At 44.8% G+C, this 27,254-nt stretch overlaps 2 protein-coding genes across 10 annotated transcripts in view; one reads left to right on the forward strand and one right to left on the reverse strand.

Moving 5' to 3' along the window:
* chd3 (chromodomain helicase DNA binding protein 3) overlaps positions 1-14,571 on the forward strand; it is a 42,479-nt gene extending 27,908 nt beyond the window's left edge. For 7 of the 9 annotated variants that reach the window (XM_029001051.1, XM_029001075.1, XM_029001099.1 and 4 more), the window contains 4 exons: positions 2,254-2,449; positions 4,892-5,055; positions 5,328-5,454; positions 9,855-10,086. In XM_029001051.1, the coding sequence (XP_028856884.1) occupies positions 2,254-2,449; positions 4,892-5,055; positions 5,328-5,454; positions 9,855-10,060 (693 nt within the window). In that variant the 3' untranslated portion in view covers positions 10,061-10,086. Of the gene's footprint in view, positions 1-2,253; positions 2,450-4,891; positions 5,056-5,327; positions 5,455-9,854; positions 10,087-13,894 lie in introns of those variants that run through there. The other 2 variants (XM_029001084.1, XM_029001119.1) reach the window with 1 other exon arrangement.
* Positions 14,572-17,437: 2,866 nt separating this feature from the next.
* On the reverse strand, positions 17,438-26,959 carry tnfsf12 (TNF superfamily member 12). Its single transcript, XM_029000809.1, has 6 exons — positions 26,616-26,959; positions 21,548-21,629; positions 19,423-19,473; positions 19,310-19,333; positions 19,098-19,225; positions 17,438-18,545 (listed from the first exon to the last, which is right to left on the reverse strand). The coding sequence occupies exons 1-6, from the start codon at positions 26,787-26,789 to the stop codon at positions 18,291-18,293; spliced, it is 714 nt and encodes a 237-aa protein (XP_028856642.1). The 5' UTR covers positions 26,790-26,959; the 3' UTR covers positions 17,438-18,290.
* Between the last annotated feature and the right edge of the window lie 295 nt (positions 26,960-27,254).

Raw genomic sequence — 27,254 nt, forward strand, 5'->3', positions numbered from 1 at the left:
TTTTTTTCCCTCAGAATTCTTCACACAACACCCCATAATGACCACGTGAAAAAAAAGTTTTTTAAAAATGAAAAAATATTCACAGCTTTTGCTCAATACATTTGTCGATGCCCCTTTGGCAGCAATTACAGCCTCAAGTCTTGTTGAATATGATGCCACAAGCTTGGCCTATTCCTCTTTGCACCCCCTCTCAAGCTCCATCATGTTGGATGGTAAGTGTTGGTGTACAGCCATTTTAAGGTCTCTCCAGAGATGTTCACAGAGTTCAAATGTGCTCTGGAGCAGGTTTTCATGCAGGATGTCTCTGTACATTGCTGCAGACATCTTTCCCTCTATCCTGAAAAACATCCCCACAGCATGATGCTGCCACCACCATGCTTCACTGTAGGGATGGTATTGGCCTGGTGATGAGCGGTGCCAGGTTTCCTCCAAATGTGATGCTTGGCATTCACACCAGAGAGTTCAATCTTTGTCTCATCAAACCAGAGAATTTTGTTTCTTATGGTCTGAGAGTCCTACAGGTGCTTTTTATCAAACTCCAAACTGCCATGTGCATTTTACCACTGTGGCCACTGAGGCCACTGTGCTCATTGGAATGTTCAAAGCAGCAGAATTTTTTCTTTAACCTTCCCCAGATTTGTCCCTCAAGACAATCCTGTCTCAACTATTTTTCTACAGATGGACTCCAATTGAGCTGCAGAAACATCTCAAGGACAAACGGGAGGCACCTGAGCTCAATTTTTGAACCTCATGGAAAAGGCTGTGAATACCTATGTACTGTTTTCCTTTTTTTATAAATAGTTTTTGACATTGACATTACGGCGTGTTGTGTGTAGAATTCTGAGGGGAAAATGAATTGTAACATAACAAAATGTGGAAAAAGTGATGCGTTGTGAATGCTTACCGGGTGCACAGTAAATACCTTCACAGACAGGGTTTTGTGGGGACATCTGAGGGGGGCAAAATGTTTATTTACAAAAGATGAAATCAATTAAAAACCCAAACGTTTGGCTTTGTTTACTGAAGCTAATTTTAGAATTTGGGCCAGTTTTAGGCTTAGAAATGTTACACTACCAGTCAAATGTTTGCACACACCTACTCTGTGGAGCTTATGGAGACTATTTTGAGGAATCTTAATACCGGAAGCATTTATTTTTTAGCAAAAGAAAACAAAGTATGTTTCATGAATGATGAGACTCCTTTAAAGCCCATGAATACTCTTCACTCTTTTGTCAAAACAGCAAAAATAGCGGACAAGGAACACTTTCGTGACTGCTGGTAAACCATCCCCAGTGTATAACGTAACAAGACTGTGAAATTTTGTAAACACAGCAAAAGTTCCCTCAAATAACTTCAAATATGAAATATTGAACAATTTTGTACTTTTCGTAATGTAACATGCATTATTAAATAGTTAAATTGGATATAAATAGCCATAAAAAAGACCCATAAATGAGTAGGTATGTCAAAACCCTGTTGTGATCCAGCTGAGAGTAAAATGTGTTGTATGTTATTTACCAAAAAATGGTAATGAATTTTCTTTAGGTAAATGCTGAAATGGTCCTTCAGACCTTAACACCACAGAAGAATGAATTGATATGTCGTGTTTATTAGGTCTTCCTCACTAGGTCTTCACGAGGCTATACAAGAGTTTGTGATTTGTGTTTGTGTGCTGGTTGTGTAAACCCATAGTGATGGTGGCAGATGTTAATGCTGACCACGGAAATTCTGCATTTTTTCCTGTTTTTCTTTCCTCTTCCATCACATGGTTCAATCACCATTTCCTCTCTCTCTCTCTCGCATACACACTCATGCATAGTGTTGATTTCTTATCCCTCCTCCGTCTTGTTTTTCGTTCTGTTCCCAGAATAGTCCGAAGTGTGTTGAAACAGCGATGTTGCAGAAATGCGGCTCATGCGCATCACATGTCGCCTCATTTCCTGTTGGTGCATGTCACCCTCGGCCTCCCTGCTCACGTCCTCTAAGTCACCTTCTACACTCGTGCAACACTTGTCTTACACCTGCTCCCTGTCTTGCTCTCTGGTGCCCTCGGATTTCTCCTTTTTAAGATAACACTCATATGGCAGTGCTGAATAGTGGTCGGAGTCTCAATTTTCCCTCCACGGCCTCTCGCTTTAAATTATTCATCCAAAAGAATTACCGGAAGCTCAAAGGACCTCAGCGGCGTAGTGATCCAGGATCAGTCCCCGGCTCAGATCGATTTGTCTCTCTCTTTCTCATTATGTCCGTCAGCTGCTGGAGCAGGCTCTGGTGATAGAGGAGCAGCTGAGGCGGGCAGCATATCTGAACATGACCCAGGACCCCACACACCCGGCCATGGCGCTCAACGCACGGTTTGCTGAGGTCGAGTGTCTGGCCGAGTCCCACCAGCACCTCAGCAAAGAGTCGCTGGCCGGCAACAAGCCGGCAAACGCAGTTCTGCACAAGGGTGAGTCTGACATGTTTGTGCTTTTGTGTGTGCGTGTGTCAGGGGTGGAGCAAGGAGTCGGCAACTTTTGAAAATCATCATTTCATGCAAGGGATAGCCAAAGGAATAGATAAAAAGGCAGGCAATGGCTGTTAAGAGAACAATAGCTAACAGTAGGTAACAGGTAAACCAATAACCGTACAATTGCTGCAACTGTATGAGAGCAAAGTGTAGGAGGGATTTATTTATGTTTGTCGTGATGTTTGGCATTGTGATACACAGCCGCACAGTACACGGTGCACACAGTGAAATTTGTCCTCTGCATTTAACCCATCACCCTTGGTGAGCAGTGGGCAGCCATGACACCCTTGGCAGCTCAGGATTCGAACCAGCAACCTTCTGATTACGGGGCAGCTTCCTTAACCGCTAGGCTACCACTGCCACTACCACCACTGTGTGTGTGTGTGTGTGTGTGTGTGTGTGTGTGTGTGTGTGTGTGTGTGTGTGTGTGTGTGTGTGTGTGTGTGTGTGTGTGTGTGTGTGTGTGTGTGTGTGTGTGTGTGTGTGTGTGTGTGTGTGTGTGTGTGTGGATATATTTGAAAAATGGTAGTGTTATAAAACCTGTCTATACAGTAGCAGTGTTTGTGCACACAGATAGACACCATTCATCACCATTCATTACTGCTAATGGAGACGTCAAACCCAGACATATGATAAAAGTGGGGACATTTGGCTGGTTGCCACAGGAAAAACAATGAAGGTTTTAATTAAAATTAAAAAAAATACTGCTAAATAATAATAATTTGGTTACTGCTTTACTTTTTTTTTTACTCAGAATTAGATTTAAAATTAGTAGTTTAAGTGGTTTAGTAAAACCATTTAAAATGTATTGTTTTGGGTCCTCTCAAGTATGTGTGTGTTTGAACTCATTGTACCATTGTACCACATACCTCTTAAACAGGCCCTCTGCTGATTTTACCCAGCAGGCCACTCTGGCAACCCTTGCTGTTGCACAACGGCACAGGGTTGTGGGAGCCTTACAGTCCACACCACAGAGCCCCCTACTTCATTGTTAATCCAGAGCGATTAAATCTCACCCCTTTCTGCTTGGCTCATTAATTTCACCATATCAGGGCACGCTGGAAAACGCACTCGCTCGCTCTCAAGCGCGGCCCATCTCCATATCCAGCCTTCCCGTTTCTTGTGCCGTGACCCTCTTCTGAGCCGCCCAGCCAGCAGCCGTTCATCTGATGGGGCGTCCAGACCCTGTGAAACCTAATAACTGTTCAGAACAATTTCATTCTCCGTCTCCTGTCCAGATGGCGGCTCAATCTACCAGTCAAAACAAGGTTCCATCCACATGTGAAGGCCAATGTTGTCTCAGTAGCCACGTCTTTAGAATCAGACTGTAGAGTTACATTATATTTAAGTGACATTTATCCACCTTAAGTCACTTTAGAAACTTTATTCAAACCGCCACTTAGTGCACCACCACCCTCTTAAGTAAGGGCCTTGTTCACTAGTGTAAGGTCAAAGCATTCTCAGGATTTACACCAATAAATGAGTAAAACAAGAAAAAATCATCGTTTATGAGCTAGGGTGGTGGTATCCTAGTGGGTAACACACTCGCCTATGAACCAGAAGACCCAGGTTCTGTAACTACTGATTGTAAGTTGCTCTGGATAAGGGCGTCTGATACATTCTGTAAATGTATGTGCACGCTACATATTGATGGGCATCCAGAACGAGGAAGAAGCGTGTGTGTGAACTGTCACTAATTAGACTCCTCCCATTTTAAACTTTGTTTATGATAACAATTTTGAAATATTATGAAAGGTATCTGAAAAATTACACATGAACAGGACCTGAAGTAGCCTTTGATTTTACACCTGAAGGAAGCACCACACTTCAGTGCTGCACTTAGCACCATATTGAAAAATGTCCCCATAGGGTGAAGTGTCTTTCTCGGGCATACGCTGTTGGATAAGATAAGATTACTTTAATAGCCCCACAAGTGGAAAATTTACATAGTCATGGCAAAAATGACCAAAAATTGAGTATAAAATGTATATATGTGAATATGTAAACACTGCTAAATAAAAAATCTGTATGTATGTACACATAGAAAGGCAGGGAAGCTGTAACTTTGTGGTCACTGAGGTCATATGTGAGTTTGCGACCTACTAGGCCTCTGCCATTGCCCTGTTGGCTGTGGTAAATGGTTTGTATGGATGGCGTTGCTTCTAATTGATCGACTAGAGCAGATGTTTGTAATAAATGACGAGAAAAAGACTCCGGTTCACTCCAGTTCTTGCAGTTGGAACAGACTGTGCTCCGCTCCTCCATCACTAGGCAGCCCTTATCGGCGGCAGGAACTTGTGGACAGATGTGCAGCCGCTGTGGGGGTTCATTGTGTGCGCTCTGGGGCGCAGCCAGGCACTAATTGCGCCGCTGTGATTGCAGTGTTGAACCAGTTGGAGGAGCTGCTGAGCGACATGAAGGCCGACGTGACGCGGCTGCCCGCCACGCTGTCCAGAGTCCCGCCCATTGCCGCACGCCTGCAGATGTCAGAAAGGAGCATCCTCAGCAGACTGGCCAACAAGGGCACAGAGACACACACACCGCCGGTAAACACACACTCCAAAACCACACGACTGGTTAGAATAGAACCACCAGCCTGGAGTTATTTCTGCACTAAGAATCACACTGTTCCACACACACACACACACACACAGCCACACGGCCGACCAAAACACACAGAAACACCTGCTACACATGCACACACACTGTAGTTAACAACATCCCACGCGTTCTGCAGAGCAGATGCAGGGTTCGTTTTATGGCCAGAGCTGGAGCGCACTTTTGATTTTTTTTAAAACCATGTTCCGTCTTTCTACAGCCCATCCCCCCGGGACCGTACGCCACTCCGCAGAACTACGGCGCCCCGTTCACTCCCTCTCCACCGGTGGCAATGCCCCTCGGAGGGGCCAACTACAGCCAGATGCCCCCTGGTTCCTTCATATCAGGTCAGTTCCCATGGTCTGCTTCTATCCAAGGAATTTCCCAAAGGCTGATGAAAGCGTTCCTGGTGCACTGCACAGGAATCACAGTTATTAGTTCTGTTTCTTAGTAAGCAGAGCCAGCATTGTGCTTCCAGAGGGCCAATCCCATGATCCAGTTTTGTGTTTCACCAATTCCATACTGATGCAGCTATAATAATAAAATGGCTTGTTTATGGCTGAAGATTCAATTTACAGTGTTATCAAAGAAAAAAAAATGTAGAAAAGTTTCTTCTGTGAGCGACAGTCCACTGTTTGCTAATCATGTTTGTGTGATTTCATTTACAATTCACTTGTTGGTTTCAGTGTCACACATTGTGCCGTTGAACTACACAACAAATGTATAGGTTCATCTGTTTGAAACATGCATCCTGTTGTGTTTTTAGAGAGAGTCGTGTTAGGAGCACTGATATCACAACCTCTTGTCCTTAAATATGACTCCACTTTATTTAAACAGTTTCAACGGCTTCATCGTAATCTGCTACCCACTTGACAGCGGATGGAATTGCTCCACAATGCAAATGCATTCTTCTATGCATTCCTCTGTTACACAAAATTGTTGACAGTGTTGAGGACTTACATCCAATCAGTTTGTGTTAGGGCTTAACCGCATCAAAGCCATCAAATCATTTGATTGCTAGCCAATAATTCATGTAACGCTGAATATTTATCCTATATTTGGTCCAGGCACATCATTTTATTCAAAATAAAGCACTAAACCAATATCAATGCAACATCTTAAATTGCATTGTAATGCTAGATGGTAATAGCCAAAAGCCAGATGACGTAAGATAAACTGCCGCCCTTGCTAGGAAATGCTCATCAGTAAACCTCTTGAAAACAAGCACTTTGGTGACATGCTGTTTTCGTAAATTTAGCACCGTCACTTTAAGATGATGAATCATTAACCAAAATATTACAAGCTGTGAGGGCGGCAAAGCCTCGCACATATAAAAAAAAAAAAAAAAAAGAAGCATAACGGGGCATTTTGGTCCCCATAAAACAGTTTTGGGTTTAGGTATGGTTACAGTTCCAATCTGGTCGAATGTCTGCTCTTGCATCTTTGGAAATGATGGTTTTGAGTGATGAACGTATGCCACTCCGAGATTATAAGCTAGTTGCGTGGGGTGGTTTCAGGAACATAATAAAAGCTGCACCATATGGGACAGTTTTGGGGAGCGCATTTTTGACTCGCAAGTTCGTGGACTCTTCTGGCCATGCCTGTTTTGTTGGGTTTTTTTTTTTATTAGTTGTGATTTGTGATATAAATAAAGCAGAGACACCGGGGAACCAGAGCCACGCTCGGTTTTTGTTCTCATAATGTTTCGGCCAAATTTTGCCGACCTCTTATGACCTCTGCTAGTTAGGCCTCATGCTTTATCCAAAGGGGAATATTTTTCTTCCCAGACAAATTAACCAGTTACGGGTTCAGTTATGTAGGTGAAAGTCATTTTAAAATAACACAAATGTCCGTATAAAAATGTTTTTATCTAAGGGGCATAGGGTCGAGGACTGTGTTATATCAATTTTAAAAAAATTGCCCTTAGGAAGCATTATCAGGGAAAAGCTACAAGTGGAGCATTCACATGTAGTCGTCCATATTAATTCAGAGAGACATCTGTCAGTGAGGGCTTTTTTTTATTTTATGCACTTTTATTCATTAATGTCTGTGGCGTTTAAACAGTTGGGTCTTTGTGCGTGTGTTTGTGCAGTCCATGGTCCATCTCTTAAGCAGAAGTCTATTGAGGTGTGTAATTACGGAGCCGCGGGCGCGTTCCAGTTGCTCCGTTCGTGAGGATTTTCAGGCTTTTTCTGAAAATGACATTACGGTGAGCGGTCCGTGCCAAGTCAGCGCTGCACACGAGCTCTTTTCTGCTTTCGGCGGAGATATTTTTAAAAGGGGAAGAAAAATAATAAAACAGCCATCTAAATCTCAATTTCAAACCTCCCGGGGCCCCATGAATTCCCTGACTCCTGTTGCTTTCTGGAATAGTGCGCGCCCGGCCGGCCTCTGGCCCCGGAGAGCGTGATGTCTGATCGAGTCCGGCGCGGGGAGCGGGACACGCCGATCTCAGACGGCCTAAAAATACTCAGCACATGGGGAGCTCTCGTCTGAGCTCCGCTGCGGTGACCCTGTCCCAGTCGGAGTAAATCAAGCAGGGAGCCCCACACCAAAACAGAAATGGATGAGAGAGCGAGAGAGAGCGTGGGGGTGGGTTAAAGGGATATGCGAACAAATGAGGCCTGCTGGGATGTCTGTATCTCTCTGCAGAATCGCAGTAATCACCCTGCCCTGCTCTGTAACCCTAATCCCGTAAGATCTTTATTCCTGTAAATATGAACGCATGGCTTATTTTAACAGCGGCTAGCACTAACATTCCATCGCTCGGTGGGATTAACAGAGTGCTAATAAGTCCTGCCCACACCAAGGGAAACATTTACAGGCTTTTCTGTGGCTTTGTATTGTGTGAAGCTAATTTCTTGTCACTTTCATAGTAAAAAATTGTGACAATGTAAGCAAAAAAAAAAAAAAAAAAACTCTTAATGTGCAATGTGTAAGATTTTGCTGCTCCACCAAATAAGAGGCAGTACATAACCAGAAAGTATTTTTCATATTTCACAAATTGTATCAGAAAAACAAGCAGTAACCTCAGAAAGAACTAATAAAAAACAAAAACTCGGCATTGAAATGCGGCATTTGTTAATTAAATTGGCACCGATATTTTCCGACTCCCTTGCCAACTGATGTTGTGATGTTGACGGTGGGCTTTTGTATGGTTATCATTCACGCCCAGTCAGGGACAGGGAACATTGAGGGGTTGTGGGAGGAGAAAGGAGAGATCGCAGAGCCACAATCTGTATGTTTGCTCTCAGTACCTGATCTGTGGAGGCTGCCCGGTCCATCCTAATGTTCTTGTGCACATGCTGATCAGATACTTTCAACATGACTGACAGGAGGTTATAATTGATCTCAGGGCAGCGTTGCTTCTTCCCCACTAAGGCAGGACTTATGATGGCCCTGACGCTACAGATGCTATTGGAATTACGAGACAGGGAGGGCCACCGCTAGTGGATTAGCAAGCTTCAGCAAATATCTTACGTACACAATGTTTATAGTAATTTTAGTTGACTTTTATAATCTGAACTACATGTACTGTACCTGTCACCTTTAGTGTTGAAATAGATTTTTTTTAAGTGCATTATGTTGTGGCAAATGAGCGATAACCTTCCCCTTGAATGGGCGGATTTTTCATGGTATGACGGTAGATGTGTAGAGGCCTGTCAATCAATCAAAGTGCAAGGTTACAAGTGACTGAGGTGTATTTGATGCACCAGATGGTGCTTTATGTTGCAATTCGTAGTGATATTATTCACAGGTAGCAACAGCAACCTATGAATAAAAAGCATTTTTTAGATTTAGGCTAAATCTAGGCTAATCGCTACAGAGTTGTCACATTAGTAATGTTGAAACGCTTTTGGTTTAAATCTTTTAGTTCTGTGAGCATGGGGTTTGACGAACTTCAATTTTTAGGATGTAATGCAAATGTTAATTTTGCTTTGGAATTAATAAACACACACACTTTCCAAAGTTAACATTTGCATTAAAACTGCATCTTAAGTGAACCAGGTCACATACTAATAAATACTACAATTTTAATATCACTCAGCACTGGTCTCAATTCTAAAATCCCAGTTTTGTATCTGCCGGTTCACGGAAATCTTTACAGGCCACATAAATTTTCAACAGGCATTGCAGCGGCTCCCCCTCCCCCCAACCCTTTTAAATGGAGACACGCGGCTGCGGCGGTGCTGGAATATGGAAGTAACGTACGCCGCGGCACGTGGTGTGGTCCACTACGTAACGCCAGAAAAGATACTCTCGACCTGCGCTAGTTTAAAACGTCTTACAGGAACTCCATTTTTGTGTCACCAAGGTCTCAATGACTCTTCCATGACTTCATATGTTTATATCACGGCCTGGAAAATGCTCGTTTCAAAAGCTCGCGACTTTTCCAGCTTTTTAATGACCGTTGGAGCCCTGTATCGGTATTGAGTTTGAAAATTCTGTATGGTGACGCTCCCACACACAGAGAGGGACGGCAGTAGACTGCAGACTATACGTTTCCACGTAAAGAGATCGGTCGGACTCTTCACTCTGAACTAAAGGAAGCCGTATGGGAATAGCGCTCTCCATCTTGCGGGTGTTGTCACACCCTGACGAGGACCCCGTAAGGACTTAAGATCCTCTTTATCTGGCATCCTGACGGACTTTTTTTTTTTTTTGCACCGTTGGCCGCACCGCTGCTATTGTTGCTCCCTCCCCGCTGCAGTGTCTACAGTCTGCCACCTTTGTCCTCCCTCCACAGAGGCCGGCTCCTGCCTGAAGACCAAGGAGCACGACATCCTGCAGCGGCAGCGCGTGGTGGACCTGTGGAAGGACGGCAAGTCAGAGGGATCCATCGGGCAGGAGCTGCGGATGCCCAAGTCCACCGTGCACAGCATCATCGTCAAGTACAGGCTCAGCAACACGGTGGAAAACCTGCCGCGCAACGGCCGCCCCAAAAAGCCCTGAGACGCTTCTCCCAGGCCGAGGGGAAGCCAGGAGGAGGAGGATGGAGTGAAGCAAATGCTTTCAGGGAGGGGTGGGGGGGGGACAGACACGCGGGGAATGAGAGAGAGAGTGGAACGAGGAAAGCGGGGAGGGGGGGCCAGCCAGACTGAAAATATTTTAGCAGATTGAAGGAAAGTGAGGACGAAAGAACACAGAAGAAAGGAACCAGAGGTCCGTTCTTCCTCCCCTTCCTACGAGAAAAAGAGGACACAGACTTTGTCGTTATTATGTCACGCCAGGTTGTTATTAGCTGATATCAAACCCACAAAATCGTAAACCTGCTAACTACCACAGTGTCCAGGGGGACCGAACCTGAAATTAGTGACTGGAAGAATAACGAAGGATTGTAAATGAAAAAGCGCCCCATGGACGGAATTGCTGTGTTGACCTTGTTCAGAAATTAGAGGTATTCGGACAGGAGGAGGAGGCAGATGTTAAATTGCCCCTTCTTCTCTCCCTCTCACCTCAGTAGTTCCGAGGAACCCTGTCTTCCTTTTTCCCCCTCTGTTCTGCCTCTCTCTCTGCCATTCTCCATCCCTCCATCCCCTCCTCGCTCGGAGAGAAATCCCCATGGATTCGTCTTTCGCCCAGCCAGCGAGTGAATGTCTTCGGTATTCGGCCCCTTTCCGCTGCCTGCGTCTGATCCCACACACTCTTAAGCGCGCGCACACACACCTCCGGACACACGCACCGCCAGTGGGACTGGAGACTGCCGTCACACACCTGGCCTCGCTTCACCGGAGGACACGAGACCTGGACGTTCCGAAACTGGAAAAGCTGTCTGGACCAGCGAAAGTGACACCATGGAATCTCACCCAAGAAAGACGTGCATTTCCATTGAGGAAAAAATGGAAACAAACATGTAGCAGAACCCTTTTTTCTTGCGTCCGCTTAACTGGCCAATCCTGAGAGACCAGGAATGGATGACAGGGTGAAAGTTGACCGAGTGGACGAACGCCTGGGTGTATTTAAGTAGTCAAATGTCCTTGGGCGTGGTGTGGACGAGCGAACGGTTAATACTCGGGGACGAATGAGAGAAGGCAGAGCGGGAAGACACTTGGAAGAAACGTCAGTGTGCATCTCAGAGCTCAACCTGTCCGACCGGCTTATGTTCTGACCTCATTAAGCCTTATGAAAAACATAAAATCTCTCACACACACACACACACACACACACACACACACACACACACACACACACACACAGGCTTCCTAACATTATGACTCTGTAGGCGTGAGAAAAGGAAGGATTGCAAAATGCTTACTTACTGAAAACTACAGAAAAGTCACATTGAAGGAATCCAGTTTTAGGGCTGAATCTTTCCGTTTAATAGCAGAAATATCTACACGTTATTATTTTCATTTAGAGGCTTGTCTTGGTGGCCGCTGCTGATCCGCCGTCTTCCATTGCTGAAATATGACACAAACGTGGCTTTTACGGAAGGGTGGCAGAAAGGAGGCTATTGTTGGGCGTTCGTGGGGGGTGGGGAGAGAAGGGGCGGCGACAGCGTACCAATTACTCTAATCGTGCAAACGATGTCCCGCGCTGCGGCACCACTCCCGCTGGGGGATGAAAGCGAGTCCCAAGACCTGCTGTGACACATGGGACGTCTTTACCGTAAACTCACAAAGCTCCAAAATGTCCCGGGCAGGGCCTAGAACCACAGTCTGGTTGTGAACCGAATGTTTGGCATTAACAGGTTTTGAGCCTCCAGTCCATCGGTGTGGTTCTGTTCTGCACACGACAGTTCTAGGGAAATGCTCAGGTTCCGGAACAGGTTCCATAACTAGAACCTTGGCTACTGAAAACAATGGCAGTTTTCTAGCGTGTTGGAAAAGTGCCCCTTGTGAGTTGTATGGGTTCAGTGTGTGTGTGTGTGTGTGTGGCTGCTCAGGAACCGGTTCTATACAGCGAGTGTGGGAGATTGCGAGTGATTTCTCGGCCCCTGGGGATTCATTGCGTAACGCTGGTGGTTGTTTATATAGGGAAGGTGAGAGGGGGGTAGCTGCCAGTGCAGCACTCCGCGTTCTCCATCACAACCTCCATCATAACACAACCTCAGCCACCTCGCAGCCAAGAGAATAAACAGAGGCCGAGCGGAATGGACCGTAAATACGTTACAACCCTCTTGGCTCCCCAGTCTGTGAGGGTATTTGCTTTATAATTTTTTTTGCTTGTGTTCTGACTAAGCACGATCCATCTGCGTGGTGGCCTGACTCTGGCAGATGGTCAGAAACCCCTCCAGCACTTGGGGTTCTCTCTGATGGATTCATACCGTATGGAATGCTGCACGACTGCTGTACTTCTTCGCCAGACGTGAACATATCTTCCCATGATCCATCTATGCAAACCAAATGCTCGATACACACAGAATAGAATAGAGTAGAATGCAATGGAGAATAGAATAGAATAGAATACCTTATATGAGACACCCATATGAATACCTCAGTATGCTTCTAGAACATTCTGTTTCCTTTCTGTCGTGGTGTTCCAGACAGGTCAAGCTCAGAGAACTGTTATGATCATTTACTGTCACTCGTACTGTAGACCTTTCTTCAACTAGCCTCTGCCCTGTGCTCTATATTAATCACAGTATATTTAATATAAAATATACACACACACACACACACACACGTATGTATGTATGTATGTATGAAAATCTTGCCTGCTTGTGCTTCCCTGAAATATGCAGAGCGCTGGTGTAGAGCAAATGAGTCCCACAGTGCAAAACCATTTCTTTGTCAACCATTTAACAAAATCTGACAATATTCACATTGGGTTTTTTTTTTTTTTTTAAATATATCTATCAATTATATTGCGGCATATGATATTCTGAATGTATAAGCAAGATTGTTTATTAAAATCGTCCCGACTGGTCCTTTTTAGGGTGTGTGGGCTTTATTGCTATTGTGTATTGTTGGCTTGGTTACCTCAGATAACCTCTGAGTTCCGCAGCGAAAGCATCAGCAGATTCAAATCTGTCTTTCACCGCGGCAGCTCCCTCCAGCAGACCAGAGTGAGATTTCACAACCTGAGCGCGGCACAGTGCAGCGCTGACTGATCTGTGAACCTAAAAAGATGGGTTGGCGAGGCACCAAGAATTCAGATTCCTATTCCTGCCTGCACCCATGCTGTTTAGGTGAGAGGAAGTTCGGCCTGGGTGTAGGAAAGGAATCTGCACACTGTATCTCATCTCAAATTTCAGTACATTTTCACAACCAACATCATGGCTAAAAGACATAATACTGTAATGCACCATAATACAATACCTAATAGATAGGTTACACAAGTATTCCATTGGGGTATCAAGAGAACCAACCAGGAACCAAATGATGGAACTATAACCCTTCAAAAACCACTGATTGGCCAGACAGAGAATATGTAAACCAGAATTTCTATTGGTCCTTGTAGTGCAGGATGCAATAATACACACATGGACAAAAGCAATTTCTATAGCAATAAATAATTAAACAAAATAGCAGTCTGCAAGCCACAATTACCGTAGTATTGCAGTGATTGTTTCAGCCCTTGATTGAATTCCAACCCTGTACTATGATTTGGTTGGTGAATATTCTTCATAAAACATTACAGAGTGCAGAATTTTTAATTGTATGTTGAACAAATTGTTGATAATTACACAATATTACATCGCACTCATTTTGCAGGTAATTTATCCAAAGCAACTAAATTAATGTGCATTATGCATTTTCATGTTGCAGTAACAATGTTTTGGTTTTACATACATTGACTTCAATATCCCTCTGATATGTGTGTGTCTCTGCTGTGTCCCCACAGTGCTTAATGGTCCCCCCATGTCAGTAAAAAAGGAGCGAGAGACGGAGCTACTCATGGCCCGGAGGGAACAGCGTGCTGGAGAGGTCATCTGTATCGACGACTGAATCAGAATAAAGCCCTGCCAGACCTCATACACACACACACACACACACACATTCATAATACACTTGACTCACCCAGAGTCATTTACTCCCACGCCCCTGTGATCATAGACAAACACAGCCCATCCTAACATGTATGCAGCGGTGACACAATCCTTACAGACTGCCCCCACCTGCTATCCTCACCAACACACACCTATACACACACATACCAGGGGCCCTGCATTATTGCAGTCTGTACTTCTGGTCTTCTCACCTCTGTCTGTATCAACACGCACAGTACACACACACATACACACACACACTGTCTTGAGTGTGAGACAACGACGCTGCATGAATACATTTCCCCAGGCTTCATCCCATGAAACCGCTCCGAGTCATTATTGTAAACCACAGCATGCTACAGTCCCCTGCTGTACATTAGTTCCCCGAAGGACACATTGCGTATCGAGTTGAGCCTACATGTTTCATGGCGCCGGGTCTCCAGAAACGTAGCTTTTGACTCCACCCTTTACAGTAGGCTAGCATAAAGTTCCGGACGTTGAATGTGTTGCTCAGGGCTCCGGGCAGTAAAATTAATAAGAAGTCACGTACAACAATAGGTTGTAGTATGTAGCAGCTCAACGAAATTGATCAAAGGTTTCACAAGGCAGCTTGCTTATTAACAGCATGATTCATAATCTTAAACTCAAGTCCTATTACTAGAGCTGAAATACATCATGTAGCATTTACACAGGTTTAACAAATCGAGCCTACATACTACTGCCTTACGTAAGACGTGATGTAAAAAAGGTGGTGAAAGGCATTCTGGGAGTACCTGGGATTCTTAGTCTGGGTCTCGAGTTTTTCTTGAAAGGCCCCATATCATGTTGACAAGTGTCATTTGGGCTCATCCCATAGAATGTTTAGTGTAGTCCTAAAAAGGCCATTCACATGAATTTTGCAGTGAATTTTTTTCCATGTTTTCCCACTGTAAAAAAATCTTTCACAGTATTATTTCCTCGCAGCATGGATGCACTTTTCACTAAAATGTTCATTTGGATCTCGAGTCAATAAGATATAACACAATGTTTTCTTTTATTTTGACATAATTTAAAAAATAATAATAAAGGGCACTATTTTCAAACTGACACCAAGTGTGGTGCTACGCATTAAGCTTGGGGCTTGTTTGCTCTCGTAAGACGTCAGGATTTACATAAATTAAAAAAAGTATCTAATGATATTTCGGCATGTGCCGAATTTTTGGGTGCTCGGAATGAGGAAGTAGCCAGCATCAGAGCTGTCAGTCATCTCTGTTTTCCTGTTTCTCTTCTTCACGTTTCAGATTCAGAACAGCCAAGCAGTTCTTTGTTGTTTCACGTGTTGGACGCCTCACATTTGTGAACAGGCCCCACGGTTAGCACGTAGCACCGCACTTAGCACCAGTTCAAAAATTGAGGCCAAAAACCCATTTTCCCAAGCGAGTCCATGAGGAACTGCACTTCACCTGCATAGCCTGATTGCAGAAGGAGGTTTTGTCCTCGGAAAACACGACCGTGGCCAGTTTGGCCTTTGTATCTTCAGATCACCTGTTCCCTCGACATTGTTACCTCTTGTGACCTAAATCGTGACCTCTCCTCAAAACACAAACCATCCACCGCATTCTACGCCTCACCTTTCCTCCACCGTTTCTTTCTTTACCCTCTTTTTTCGTTTTTACCACTCTGTGATATCTTTGCATATTTAAACTTGTTTCTTGTGTTTTTAATTCTTGATATTATTTCAACGTTTTATTATTACAGTTGCTGTTGACGTTGTCCTTGCTGTTGCGATTACGAAGCTTCTACCAAACAAGAAAGGAAAAATAGATAATAAATTTGTGCATTTTTTCAACCATATTTCTCTGCAAACATTGATCTTATAGCCCCAGAAGACAAGGAGGTTAAAAAGACTCTGGAAATATATAAAAAGACCTTTCTGGCTTAAACATTCAGCCTCGCTAATACCCTCAAAATCTTCAAGAGCAACACACCAATAAATGCATTATCCAAAAATCCGCCAGCTGAAAAATGTCCGCTTGTCCCGGGAAAGCCTTGGAGGCTCATCATTTTGTTTTTTTTTTGTTTTTTTTATCATGTTTGTCCTCCCTTCTAAATATCCTGCACATGTCCACATCCACATGCTGTACGCGCCTTAACCAATGCAGAGTGCATCGAGTTCCAGTTAACCAGGATTTGTAATCTATGTACATGCTTGCTGGCGTAATCTACTTTTAGCCTTTAGCCAACTTGAACACGCTTCCGATCATTGAGCTAGAGAGGAAAAAAATAAAAGAAAAACTTTTAATTTATTTGACCTTATTTCCCTCCGTCCCTGGCAAAGTATCACTTATGAAGAGTATTATGACAAGTGATTTATTTGTCACTGGGAGTGTTTTGCAGTTAACTAAAAATGCTTTTTGTCAAATTAATCTCTCATCTTTCACTTTGTGCTTTTTATTTTTTTTTCTTTCCTTCTGAGATTTTTGTCTTTGTGTCTCGATATCAGTCACTGTGTACGTTGTGAAACAGAACAATCAGTGACCGTGTTGTCGAGTCCGTTTGGGCGCTACGCAAAACGTGTCAATAATGCATCTTTTATTTTGTTCCTGGTTTGTTTGTAATAAAATAAAATTTAAAAAATCTGAAACAAAAAGCCGTTGGTGTCGTGGTGAATCCGGGCCGTAATGCTGATTTACTGCCTGCCGGTAGTGAGGGTTTGGGCTCCGGCCCCCGATAGCTGCAGCCAGCTTTTCGCTGAATCAGCGGCATTCGCAGAACTCGCATAGCGCTGACTCAGAGCTCCGCTCGTGCCAGAAAAGAGGATTCACGCAGACCCTGCTGGTGATTAAGGGTTCTAAGCTGCATGTTCTAAGAGTCAAATGAGGCCCAAAAAGGCCAGTATGCTTTGTAAGCTTCCGTTTCAGGGTTAGACGAGTCAGATGTGGTCACATCACATATTTGAGAATAGAAATGAGTTTGTCGTATCACCATGGAGACGAGACACTTACAATGGGATTTTGTGCATTGTAACCCTGGTGCCACTGCTAGAAATTAAAACGCACATTTTTAATCCTCCGAAACAACATACATACAATCATCATCAATAAACTCATGGAACTTTTATAAATGAATATTCAGAATGTTCATACTGTGACATTATCACTGATCTGATCTTCATGTGAATGGAAAAAAAAAAGAATTTGATGAAAAGATTAATAGTTAAATAATGTACGAAGTAGAGAGGAGCTCTTTCTTCCCTTTTCGACAGCTGTTTGGTTCAGATTCAGGAAGCGAGAGGAAGGGTTGGGGGAAAGCATGTGGCTGCAGGGGGAAACGAGAGGTGCGCTCTGGGGGTTCAGAACCGGCAGGAAAATGGAGTCGAGCATGAAGCCGGAAATTCAGAACATTTGCAATGGGACAGATTCCAGTTTAGGATTTAATTAACAGGAATAACAAATATTTTACATTCAGCCCAGGGACGTAGATTGATTCTAGAATGCGCTTTTGAGATGTGAAGGCTGAGGTATGCGTAGATAAGTAGAAAAAAAAGATAAAATCTTTATTGTAAAAAAAAAAAAAAAAAAAGATATACAACAGGTAAAAAAATGCATACTGATACAACAGTGGGTGAAAAAAAAGAAAAAAAACCATAGCGTTCATTCTCATATTTACATATTAACGTCTTCCTCCTGTCCTCAGCCAAAAAGCCTGGCTCTGTGACTTTAAACCCTTTACAGTGGAAATATACGCATACAGAATAAATGTCTCAGATGCTACTATTTCATAGGAATGACTTAGGAAAATAAAGATGATGTTGAGGCGTTGTGACATGGATTTCCCAGCTACCTGTTGCCTGGTCACGGGTCCAACACCGTACAGAGCACTTCCAGCAGCCGTCAACCATGACTGAGTCTATGGTGATCCAACACCAAAAAAGCATCACTGCTCCGTCCGTCTTGTCCAGTCACTTTTATGTTTAAAGGTTAAAAGGTGAAGTTGAAGGCCACTTCTTTTTTTTTTTTGGAATGGGAAGGCACAGCCTCTGCAACAGACCGTGCATGAGACCCATTTCTGAGTACCTGTGATTGAGGTTTAGATACTTTGCAAGTTGGATGCTGAAGTTAGTCAAAGATTATATTCCCATTTACAGCTCCTGGATCAAATAATCAAAAAAAAATTTTTTTTTTTTAAAGTTGCCATGAATTTGAAATGCTCCAGGCCGGGCTTGTGCCACCTTTCCAAGGTCCAGCTCTACACCGAGTCCTTAAACGCCCATCAGTTGATCTTGAAGAGGCCAAAGTAGTGTTTGCCGTTGTTCCTCAGGTCAATGTTGGGGGACGTCAGCGTCTGGAGCTCGGCGCCTCGGTTAAGTCGCAGAAGGCCAGAAACTTGGCAAGGCTTCAGGAAGTGCAGGTTGTGAACCGCAGAGGACGGCGTGGTACCATGACCCTCCATGCACTGCAGGGATGGACCTTTACTTACAGACACCTCCAGCTTCACGTAGGGACTCTTATTCTCGTTGAAGTGCACCTTCAGGACATGGCGTGATGAAAATGGAACAAAGTTTACTGCAATTGCTCAACTTGAAATAGAGCAGCTACCTTGTAATTGGCTAAATCTCCCATCCATCATTAACCTTATTTCACAATGTCCAGCATGCATTCATTAACTGATATAAATATTACCCCAAGCTTGCCCTAATATTACAGAAACCAACAGACCAACCCTTAATTAAGTTGTCAAGTGAGCAGGGTAGCCTGTGTTTCAAAGTATGCAGAATTTACATGCAAACTCAATAAACAGGCCAAGTGAATTGATTTGATAGCCCATGTATTGGCCATCTGTTTTAATGAGTTCAATTAAGTGGACTAGAGGCTGATCAAACGACAATTCCCACAAGAAAAGGAACAAAACAAAAAAAGCTTGGCACCAACTGCTTCTGTGTGTTCAGTATTCAGTCATTTGTTCAAATTATTTTTAGGAATTTATTCAGTTCCCTTTCATTTGACATGTATATCTCAGTTTCGGCCAAAATACCACGCGCGCCCACATTCATATAATATGTGCCACCCACTTACTCACTTGGCAGTAGAGGAAGTAGACGCCATTGCGCTCGACTCTGAAGATGCCAGTTTCTGGATTGTACATCACAGCCCTGGTCATGTTGAGGGCTTCCTCCTCCCAGCCTCTAATTAACCCGCTTTGTCCCACTGCACCGAATAACAGGAAGAATGGAAAGTCTCACGTAGCCATTGTCCGGTTTAATAAAGGCAGTCTTTCCTGCCTTCACTTACCGCTCTGGAAGGAGCTCTTGGTTACTGCGGAACGACAAGAGATTGGAATTAAATCTGCGTCAAGTTGACAGCGCATTTAGAGCAGAGACAACGACGTCAGCCCATCCACTCACTTTCAAAATGGGACGCCACTTTCTTGCCGTTTTTCACTTTTCCTGCAGCCACTAACAGAAGAGAGAAAACAAGCGTCCTTTATTTGAGGATACGTAACGTACGAATGGCATGTGCTGAAATCTATAATAATTAATGCAGCAGATGAAACCCTGATCATTTCTGCAGATGTCGTAGGATTGCTTCGGGGTCCCGTCTGGCACACACTCGTGCTCATCCTATCGCTGTGTTTTCTACCGGACAGCTGGTTTCAGTCAAAGGAGGGAAAGATGGGAAAAGGTAGAAAAAGGCAGAGAGTGAAAGATAAAGGAAATAGAGCGTTTGGCTGCTCTGTGACCGAAAGCGAGTCGTAAAAGGATTCGGCGGGAGAACAGGAGAGGCCGCGGCGCTGCGGGGAACGGGACGACGGACATGGCTGCCATTCAGCAGAGCGCCGTAAATACAGTCCTGTCCACCTTGACAGATGGAGTCGACGGAGGTCAGCCTCTTTTTCACTTTTTTTCAGGACAATTGCATTTATGGCTCTGGTTCGGTGGCAGAAGTGCTAACGCTGCAGAAAGGCAAGCATCAAGGCGAAGGGCCACCGTAGCGAAGAGCCACAGCAGCGAAGAGCCACAGCAGCAAAGAGCCACAGCAGCAAAGAGCCACAGCAGCAAAGAGCCACAGCAGCAAAGAGCCACAGCAGCAAAGAGCCACAGCAGCAAAGAGCCACAGCAGCAAAGAGCCACAGCAGCAAAGAGCCACAGCAGCAAAGAGCCACAGCAGCAAAGAGCCACAGCAGCAAAGAGCCACAGCAGCAAAGAGCCACAGCAGCAAAGAGCCACAGCAGCAAAGAGCCACAGCAGCAAAGAGCCACAGCAGCAAAGAGCCACAGCAGCGATTCACTTTCTGCCTGTTCATTTATCTAGAATAGAATAGAATAGAATGCCTTTTATAGTCACTATGTGCATGTACAATGAGATTAAAGGCAGCTCCTTCAGTGCAGGCATATATGTACAAAAAATAGAGCAGAAAATACAAATATACAAATAAACACAATACAATACAACAAGGGCCAGGAATTACACGTTAAGTGCTGTCACATATGGAGAGAATAGATAACTATGGAGTATGGTTTTATATAAACAGTGTAAATTATATATAGTGTGTGTGGGTCACACGTTAGACTTATTGCATATTTAGGGGTGGACTGTCCCTGGAACTACTGATCGTAAGGCACTCTGGATAAGGTGTCAAATAAATATCATAAATGTGAATGTAAATGACATGCCAGTGCTAGATTTGCATCTATAGTCCTGCCGTCACAGCGTGGTGAGGCCCAATCGGCGTTGCCAGATCATCCAGAAATGCGCCAAAATCTGTATACCGTTGCCAACCGCAGAATCGAGAGCTGGTTCTACGGAGCATCCTGTCCAAAAAAATGGCCTAATGAATTAAAAGGTTACAAAATAATTCAGGCGGGGGCACCGTTTGAGGCATCAAGACTGGAAAACACAAACATCTACGGGGTGGGGTGGGGGGGTGATTTTTAAAAATGTCCTCCTGGTCTCAAAAAAAAAAAAAAAAACGTCCGTGGTGCCAGGCGTTTTTCTGGGCCCACATTTCTATCCCATCCAGACCTATAATCTTTGAATCACCAAGGCAGCTGCCTACTGTTTCCTGTGCAGCGGCTTTTAGAAACATGTTCTTTCCAGGGGTGCCATTCTGTCCGGAGACATGGAGCTGCCTTTATATATCCATCTAACGTTCAGACGTGCACAGTTCATGTTCTAATGTTCTGGTCGCTGATATTCCTGGAGCGATTTGTTCTTTTTAATGTCTATGGGGGTGAGAACTGAAGACCACAAAGTCCCAGGTTCAAACCCCACTCACTACCATCGTGTCCCTGAGCGTGACACTTAACCCTGAGTGTCTCCAGGGGGGAACTGTCCCTGTAACTACTGACTTTGTGATTGTTGTAAATGTTATGTCGTTGATTACAACATCACAAGAGTTCTTTGTGCACCAATTTTGGAGATGGTTTATCAAACCTCTGAACTCCAGCAAAGTTCGGTAAAGAAAAGTTCATTTCGTTTATGCGGCAGAGGCAGACATTGTGTTGAAAGGATTGCCCCAATGTCGTCTTACCTTCTCTCTTCATCCTGCTCCCCTCCATGATGGCTCTCTTCTCCAGGATGAGCTGTACAATCTCCTTACGCTGGGTGTTCACCTGAGAAGACAAGACATTAATGGCAAGCTGTAGCAAATCGACATTTTGAGGCTCCAAAAAAATGAGGTAGGCTTGACATTTCCTCTTCGAATCTGTGGTTTCTTCCCAATTATTTAAATACCAGGAATTTCCTACCCTTCACGCTGAGGCTGGGGGCGAAGTGGGGTGGGGGGTGCAATCGCACTGCAAGCGAACTTTCTGATAGTATCAGCAGAAACAAACAGGGCTGTACTGCGGAGAAGGGGGACGTGGGGACATTATTCACACAGCGCTCTGCACTTACTGCCTCCATTCTGCTTCTGAGTGGGCTTGAACTCTCCCGGGCTCGTGACACGACATTGTCATCATTGTCAATCGTTTGATTATTAATTACTTGTGATATATCGGTTATGAATGCCACATTCCAGCTATTTTTTTTTTTATCACACCATTTTTTAAATTCCGTCCTGACAAGTAAAGGTGTGTAGAGCTCACCAGGCAAATGAAAGAAGAAGAAGAAGAAGAAAGTGAAGTGATTGTCACATACACAGCAGCACAGCACACGGTGCACACAGTGAAATGTGTCCTCTGCATTTAACCCATCACCCTTGGTGAGCAGTGGGCTCACCAAGACAGGCGCCCGGGGAGCAGTGTGTGGGGACGGTGCTTTGCTCAGTGGCACCTCAGTGGCACCTTGGCGGATCGAGATTCGAACCGGCAACCTTCTGATTACGGGGCCGCTTCCTTAACCGCTAGGCCACCACCGCCCCATGAAATGGAATAAGTGGAGGTTAATACATTTAATACATTAATACTGACTAATACGCTTACATTTACAGCATTTATCAGATGTCCTCATCATGAGCGGGTCAGAATCAGTAGTTACGGGGACAGTCCCCCCACTCAGGGTCAAGTGTCTTGCTCAGGGACACGATGGTAGTAAGTGGGGTTTGAACCTGGGAACCTGGGCGAGTGTGTTACCTACTAGCCTACATACACCACAGTTAAGTGGTCTAACTGGTAAGACATCTGCATTTGTCCCAAATGTCATTTTACGTTTTTGCCAACGACTTTTTGCGTTGTAAATGTTGCCAAATAAATGTGCATAATGCGTATTGTGTTAATGTCTGCACGGTAGTCAGATGCATTGGAACGTGCGGAAACGAGAGTGTGCACGTCATCGTAGGTACGCTCGAGTGATGCGGAGTAACTGTGCCGTTGAAGGTTTACTCTGCCTGGTAATTACCGGCTATAAATGTGTTGCGGTACCATTTAGCAAAGCGGCTCTCGGGGAGATCAATTTAGGAGAACCACGTTCCCATTGGGAGAGCTCATTTCTGTTTTCCTGGCAAATAGCACTTGAATAGTTTGTTGCCACAGAAAGTGAGAAATATATGTTTTTTTTAATTTGCCTGTGCCCACATTTTCATGCCCATAGCATGAAATAGTAGTGGCACTTGTTTTTCAAAAGTTTAAATTTAATTCCAGGTTCCATGAGGCTAAACCCCATTGGTCTGTGGCAATAGTGGCAAGCCAGTAGATGCCAGGCGGGATTCGAACCCGCGTCCGTGATGGAGTCCGCAACATTTCCTTGATTTAAATCATTCGGCCGTAATTACAACCACGCGTCTGCACTAAGAAGCAGAAGAAACTTCAACTTTCAGCCAAGTTACTCCGAGGCTTCCAGGAAAGGCGGCTAAACTTGGAGCGCATCTGGCAGCAGAAGCGTGCGCGCTTGGCCACGGCCCAGGGCCGAAATTTCGGTCTGCGGCGACAGAAAATGACCCCCCGGCAGAGATGCGGCACCCGCACGTCCACACGCTGGATGAGTCCTGTCGCAGGGGGCCGCTCTGCGCTTCGGCAAGCCATGCGGGCCGATAAACGCCACTTTAAAATGTCGAGTTTAAAAATGACGTCAGAGGTAAAACACTGTTAAAAAAAAACGCTGTTATGAACATGCCCATAGCTGCCTTTTTTTTACGCCGCTTAGTGGTAAAACGGCGTAAAAAACACCATTCTGAAAACGCCCTAAACGCCTTTTTTTTTTTTTTTGCTGGGTAGTGGTAAAACGGTGTAAAAAAACACCGTTCTGAACATGGCCATAACACATTTTTTTACGCCGCATAGTGGTGAAATGGCATAAAAAAACACCGATCTGAACATGCAGTTAACGGCGTGTTTTACGTGTCTTAGTGGTAAAACGGTGTAAAAAACACCATTCTGAAAACGCCCTAAACGCCGTTTTTTTTTACGCCGCTAAGTGGTAAAACGACGTAAAAAAAAAAACCTTCTGAACATGCAGTTAATGCCGTTTTTTTACGCCGCTTAGTGGTGAAATGGCATAAAAAAACACAGATCTGAACATGCAGTTAACGGCGTGTTTTACGTTGCTTAGTGGTAAAACGGTGTAAAAAAACACCGTTCTGAGCACGCCCTTAACAGTGATTTTTTTTACGCCACTTAGTGGTAAAATGGCGGAAAAACGCTGTTCTGAAAACGCATGTAACGGCATTTTTTACGCCGCTTAGTGGTAAAAACGACGTAAAAAAACACCGATCTGAACATGCAGTTAACGCCATGTTTTACGTGTCTTAGTGGTAAAACGGTGTAAAAAACACCGTTCTGAGCACGCCCTTAACAGCGTTTTTTTTTTTACGCCGCTTAGTGGTAAAATGCCGGAAAAACGCTGTTCTGAAAATGCATGTAACGACGTTTTTTTATGCCGCTTAGTGGTAAAAAGGCGTTAAAAAACACCATTCTGAAAACGCCCTTAACGGCATTTTTTTTTGCTGGGTAGTGGTAAAACGGCATAAAAAAAACAAAACCTTCTGAACATGCAGTTAACGGCGCTTTTTTACGCCGCTTAGTGGTAAAATGGCATAAAAAACGATGTTCTGAACATACATGTAACGGTGTTTTTACGCCACTTAGTGGTAAAACGGCGTAAAAAAACACCATTCTGAACATGCCTTGAACACTGTTTTTTACACCGCTTAGCGGTAAAATGGCGTAAAAAACGATGTTCTGAACATACATGTAACGGTGTTTTTACGCCACTTAGTGGTAAAACGGCGTAAAAAAACACCATTCTGAACATGCCTTGAACACTGTTTTTTACACCGCTTAGCGGTAAAATGGCGTAAAAAACGATGTTCTGAACATACATGTAACGGTGTTTTTACACCGCTTAGTGGTAAAACGGCGTAAAAAAACACCATTCTGAACATGCCTTGAACACTGTTTTTTACACCGCTTAGCGGTAAAATGGCGTAAAAAACGATGTTCTGAACATACATGTAATGGTGTTTTTACACCGCTTAGTGGTAAAACAGCGTAAAAAATGCCTGAAGATGCCCATACTGGCGATTTTAACACGGCTTAGTGGTAAAATGTTGTTAAAAAAACACTGTTCTGAACACACAGTTAACTGTGTTTTTTACTCTACTAAGTGGTAAAACGGCGTAAAAAAGGCATTCTGAAAAGGCATTTTACCCAGGACGGCGTAAAATACACCGTTTTCTTGTATTATACCGATCTCCGCCCTGTAAAGTTGAACTGTCAGGACCGGCACCACAGATCTCCTACCCTGCACCGTGTTGGCACAATTCTCGTGTTTTTATGTTTCGTAACCTGATCAAATGGACACAACAATTCAGCAGTTAGGCAATATCACGGCCTGTCGTTTTAGCACTTAAAACCATAAGGTGGTTAAGATCTGATGGAAGGAGCCTGTATTTCATACCCGCATCCAAGATCATTACAATACAAGAGAACAAACGCAGTTAAGGGCGTGTTCAGAACGGCGTTTTTACACCGTTTTACGGCGTCAGCTTTAAAATCCCGTCGTGGACGTGGCGTTTATTGGGCCGGATGGCTTGCCATATTGTACTGAGGAACAGGTGACGGTCCTGCGCGCCTGTAAGTACGAGCTGCCGTCTCGGTCCGCAAGGGAGCGTCTGACAAGTACAACCACTGCGGCGGACGAATCAGGGGTCCGAGCACTAGGTACCTGCGACGTTCGGCAGTGGGTTTCTTTAAATGCAGACAACGAATATATTAAGCTAAATAGACGTACATTCACGAGCATTGTGGTGGCTGTCAGGTGATTGTTCTGCGTGCCTGTAAGACAAGCTGCCGTTCCAGTTCGTAAGGAACCGTGTATAAAGTACAAGAACTCAGCTAGACACATTTTCTTCAACGTCAGACAGGGGCGGTAATAAGGTAATTAACAGAAAACCAAAAGGCCAAGACTGACTTAGATGAATAAATGCAATACTTAAAAGTATGATTACTATAAATAGGGGCAGTGGGGGCCTAGCGGTTAAGGAAGGTTAACCTTCCGTAATCAGAAGGTTGCCGGTTCGAATCCCACTGAGGTGCCACTGAGCAAAGCACCGTCCCCACACACTGCTCCCCGGGCGCCTGTCATGGCTGCCCACTGCTCACCAAGGGTGATGGGTTAAATGCAGAGGACAAATTTCACTGTGTGCTGTGCTGCTGTGTATCACAAGTGACAATCACTTCACTTTGAAATAGGTAGAGCACTCGTTTACTACGGGTCATTCCTGAGGGTTTTAACAATAATATCGATGATTACATACTTTTGTGTTGTACGATGAAATAAACCACATGCAACACAACCGTATTTCGTGGCGTGCACCCTCGCCATCATCTCACTCACTGTGTGCGTGGAGGACTCGGTTCTGGGCTGCGAGCGACACACGTGTCTCCGCGTTAGGTGAAATGATAACGCCGTGGATGAATGTGCGTGTTTTTTTTTGTTTTTTTTTACAAATGCATTTCATACTTACTGCAGAAAGGAACCATGGAAACTAATGATAAGTTGCCAAAAATGTGTAGACACTTGTGGCGTTTTTGGTTTGTGCAACACGCGGCGGTTGCACAACGCCACCAAACGTCGCTCGAGTAATAGAAATGGGAGAATAAGACGACCTGCAGGAGACCCTGGGTCCCCTGCGTCCGCACCCGGAGTGCGCGGGTACTCACTTGTTCCACGCGTTCCTGCAGGGTGCTGAAGGAGCGGGACAGGTCCCTGGTCTGTCGCCACGTCCACACCGTAAACACGGCACTGCACCCGGCGAGCAGGAGCGCGAACGCGGCCATGGCCGCCCACACAAACCGGAGTTTGCGCATTTTCCTCTGCTGCAGCCCTCGGTGCATCGTCGGCGCTGCCCGCTCGGCCCTCTCACCGCGTCAGAAGACGGCAGGGGGACTCCCGCCGGCCCGTCGCCCCACGCGCGCGCATCTTCCCACCCGAGGCGCGCGAGTGCCGCTCCGCCGCCGTCAGAATAACAAATCGCCGCCGCGGACGGAGTCTGCGTCACGCGCGTCGCGGGCGCGCGCGCGCGCGCGTGGAGAGGTGGCGCGTGGAGAGGTTGCGCGCGTCCACGCACCCCCCCCCCCCCACACACACACACACTGTTGGTTGAAAAAAAAACACATTTATTCTTTTAAATATTTTTTTTTTTTGCAACAGTCGCTCAGATCAACAAGTGACCCCCCCCCCCCCCGCCCCCACCGAGGCGCGCCGTCACATGACCCCGGAGAACCGGAACACCAGGAACAGTTCTCACCTTAAAAACGTTTACATGTACAGCATTTACCAGACGCCCTTATCCAGAGCGA

Source organism: Denticeps clupeoides, chromosome 1, assembly GCF_900700375.1.
Source record: "Denticeps clupeoides chromosome 1, fDenClu1.1, whole genome shotgun sequence".
Lineage (NCBI taxonomy): Eukaryota > Metazoa > Chordata > Actinopteri > Clupeiformes > Denticipitidae > Denticeps > Denticeps clupeoides.

Excerpts from the sequence above, each read along its gene's own strand:
- tnfsf12 (XM_029000809.1), bottom strand. The coding sequence starts at position 26,789 with ATGCACCGAGGGCTGCAGCAGAGGAAAATGCGCAAACTCCGGTTTGTG. Across the intron at positions 19,474-21,547 it reads GAGCAGGATGAAGAGAGAAG|TGGCTGCAGGAAAAGTGAAA; the intron begins GTAAGACGACAT and ends CTCTTCTGTTAG. Across the intron at positions 18,546-19,097 it reads TCTACTTCCTCTACTGCCAA|GTGCACTTCAACGAGAATAA; the intron begins GTGAGTAAGTGG and ends CATGTCCTGAAG.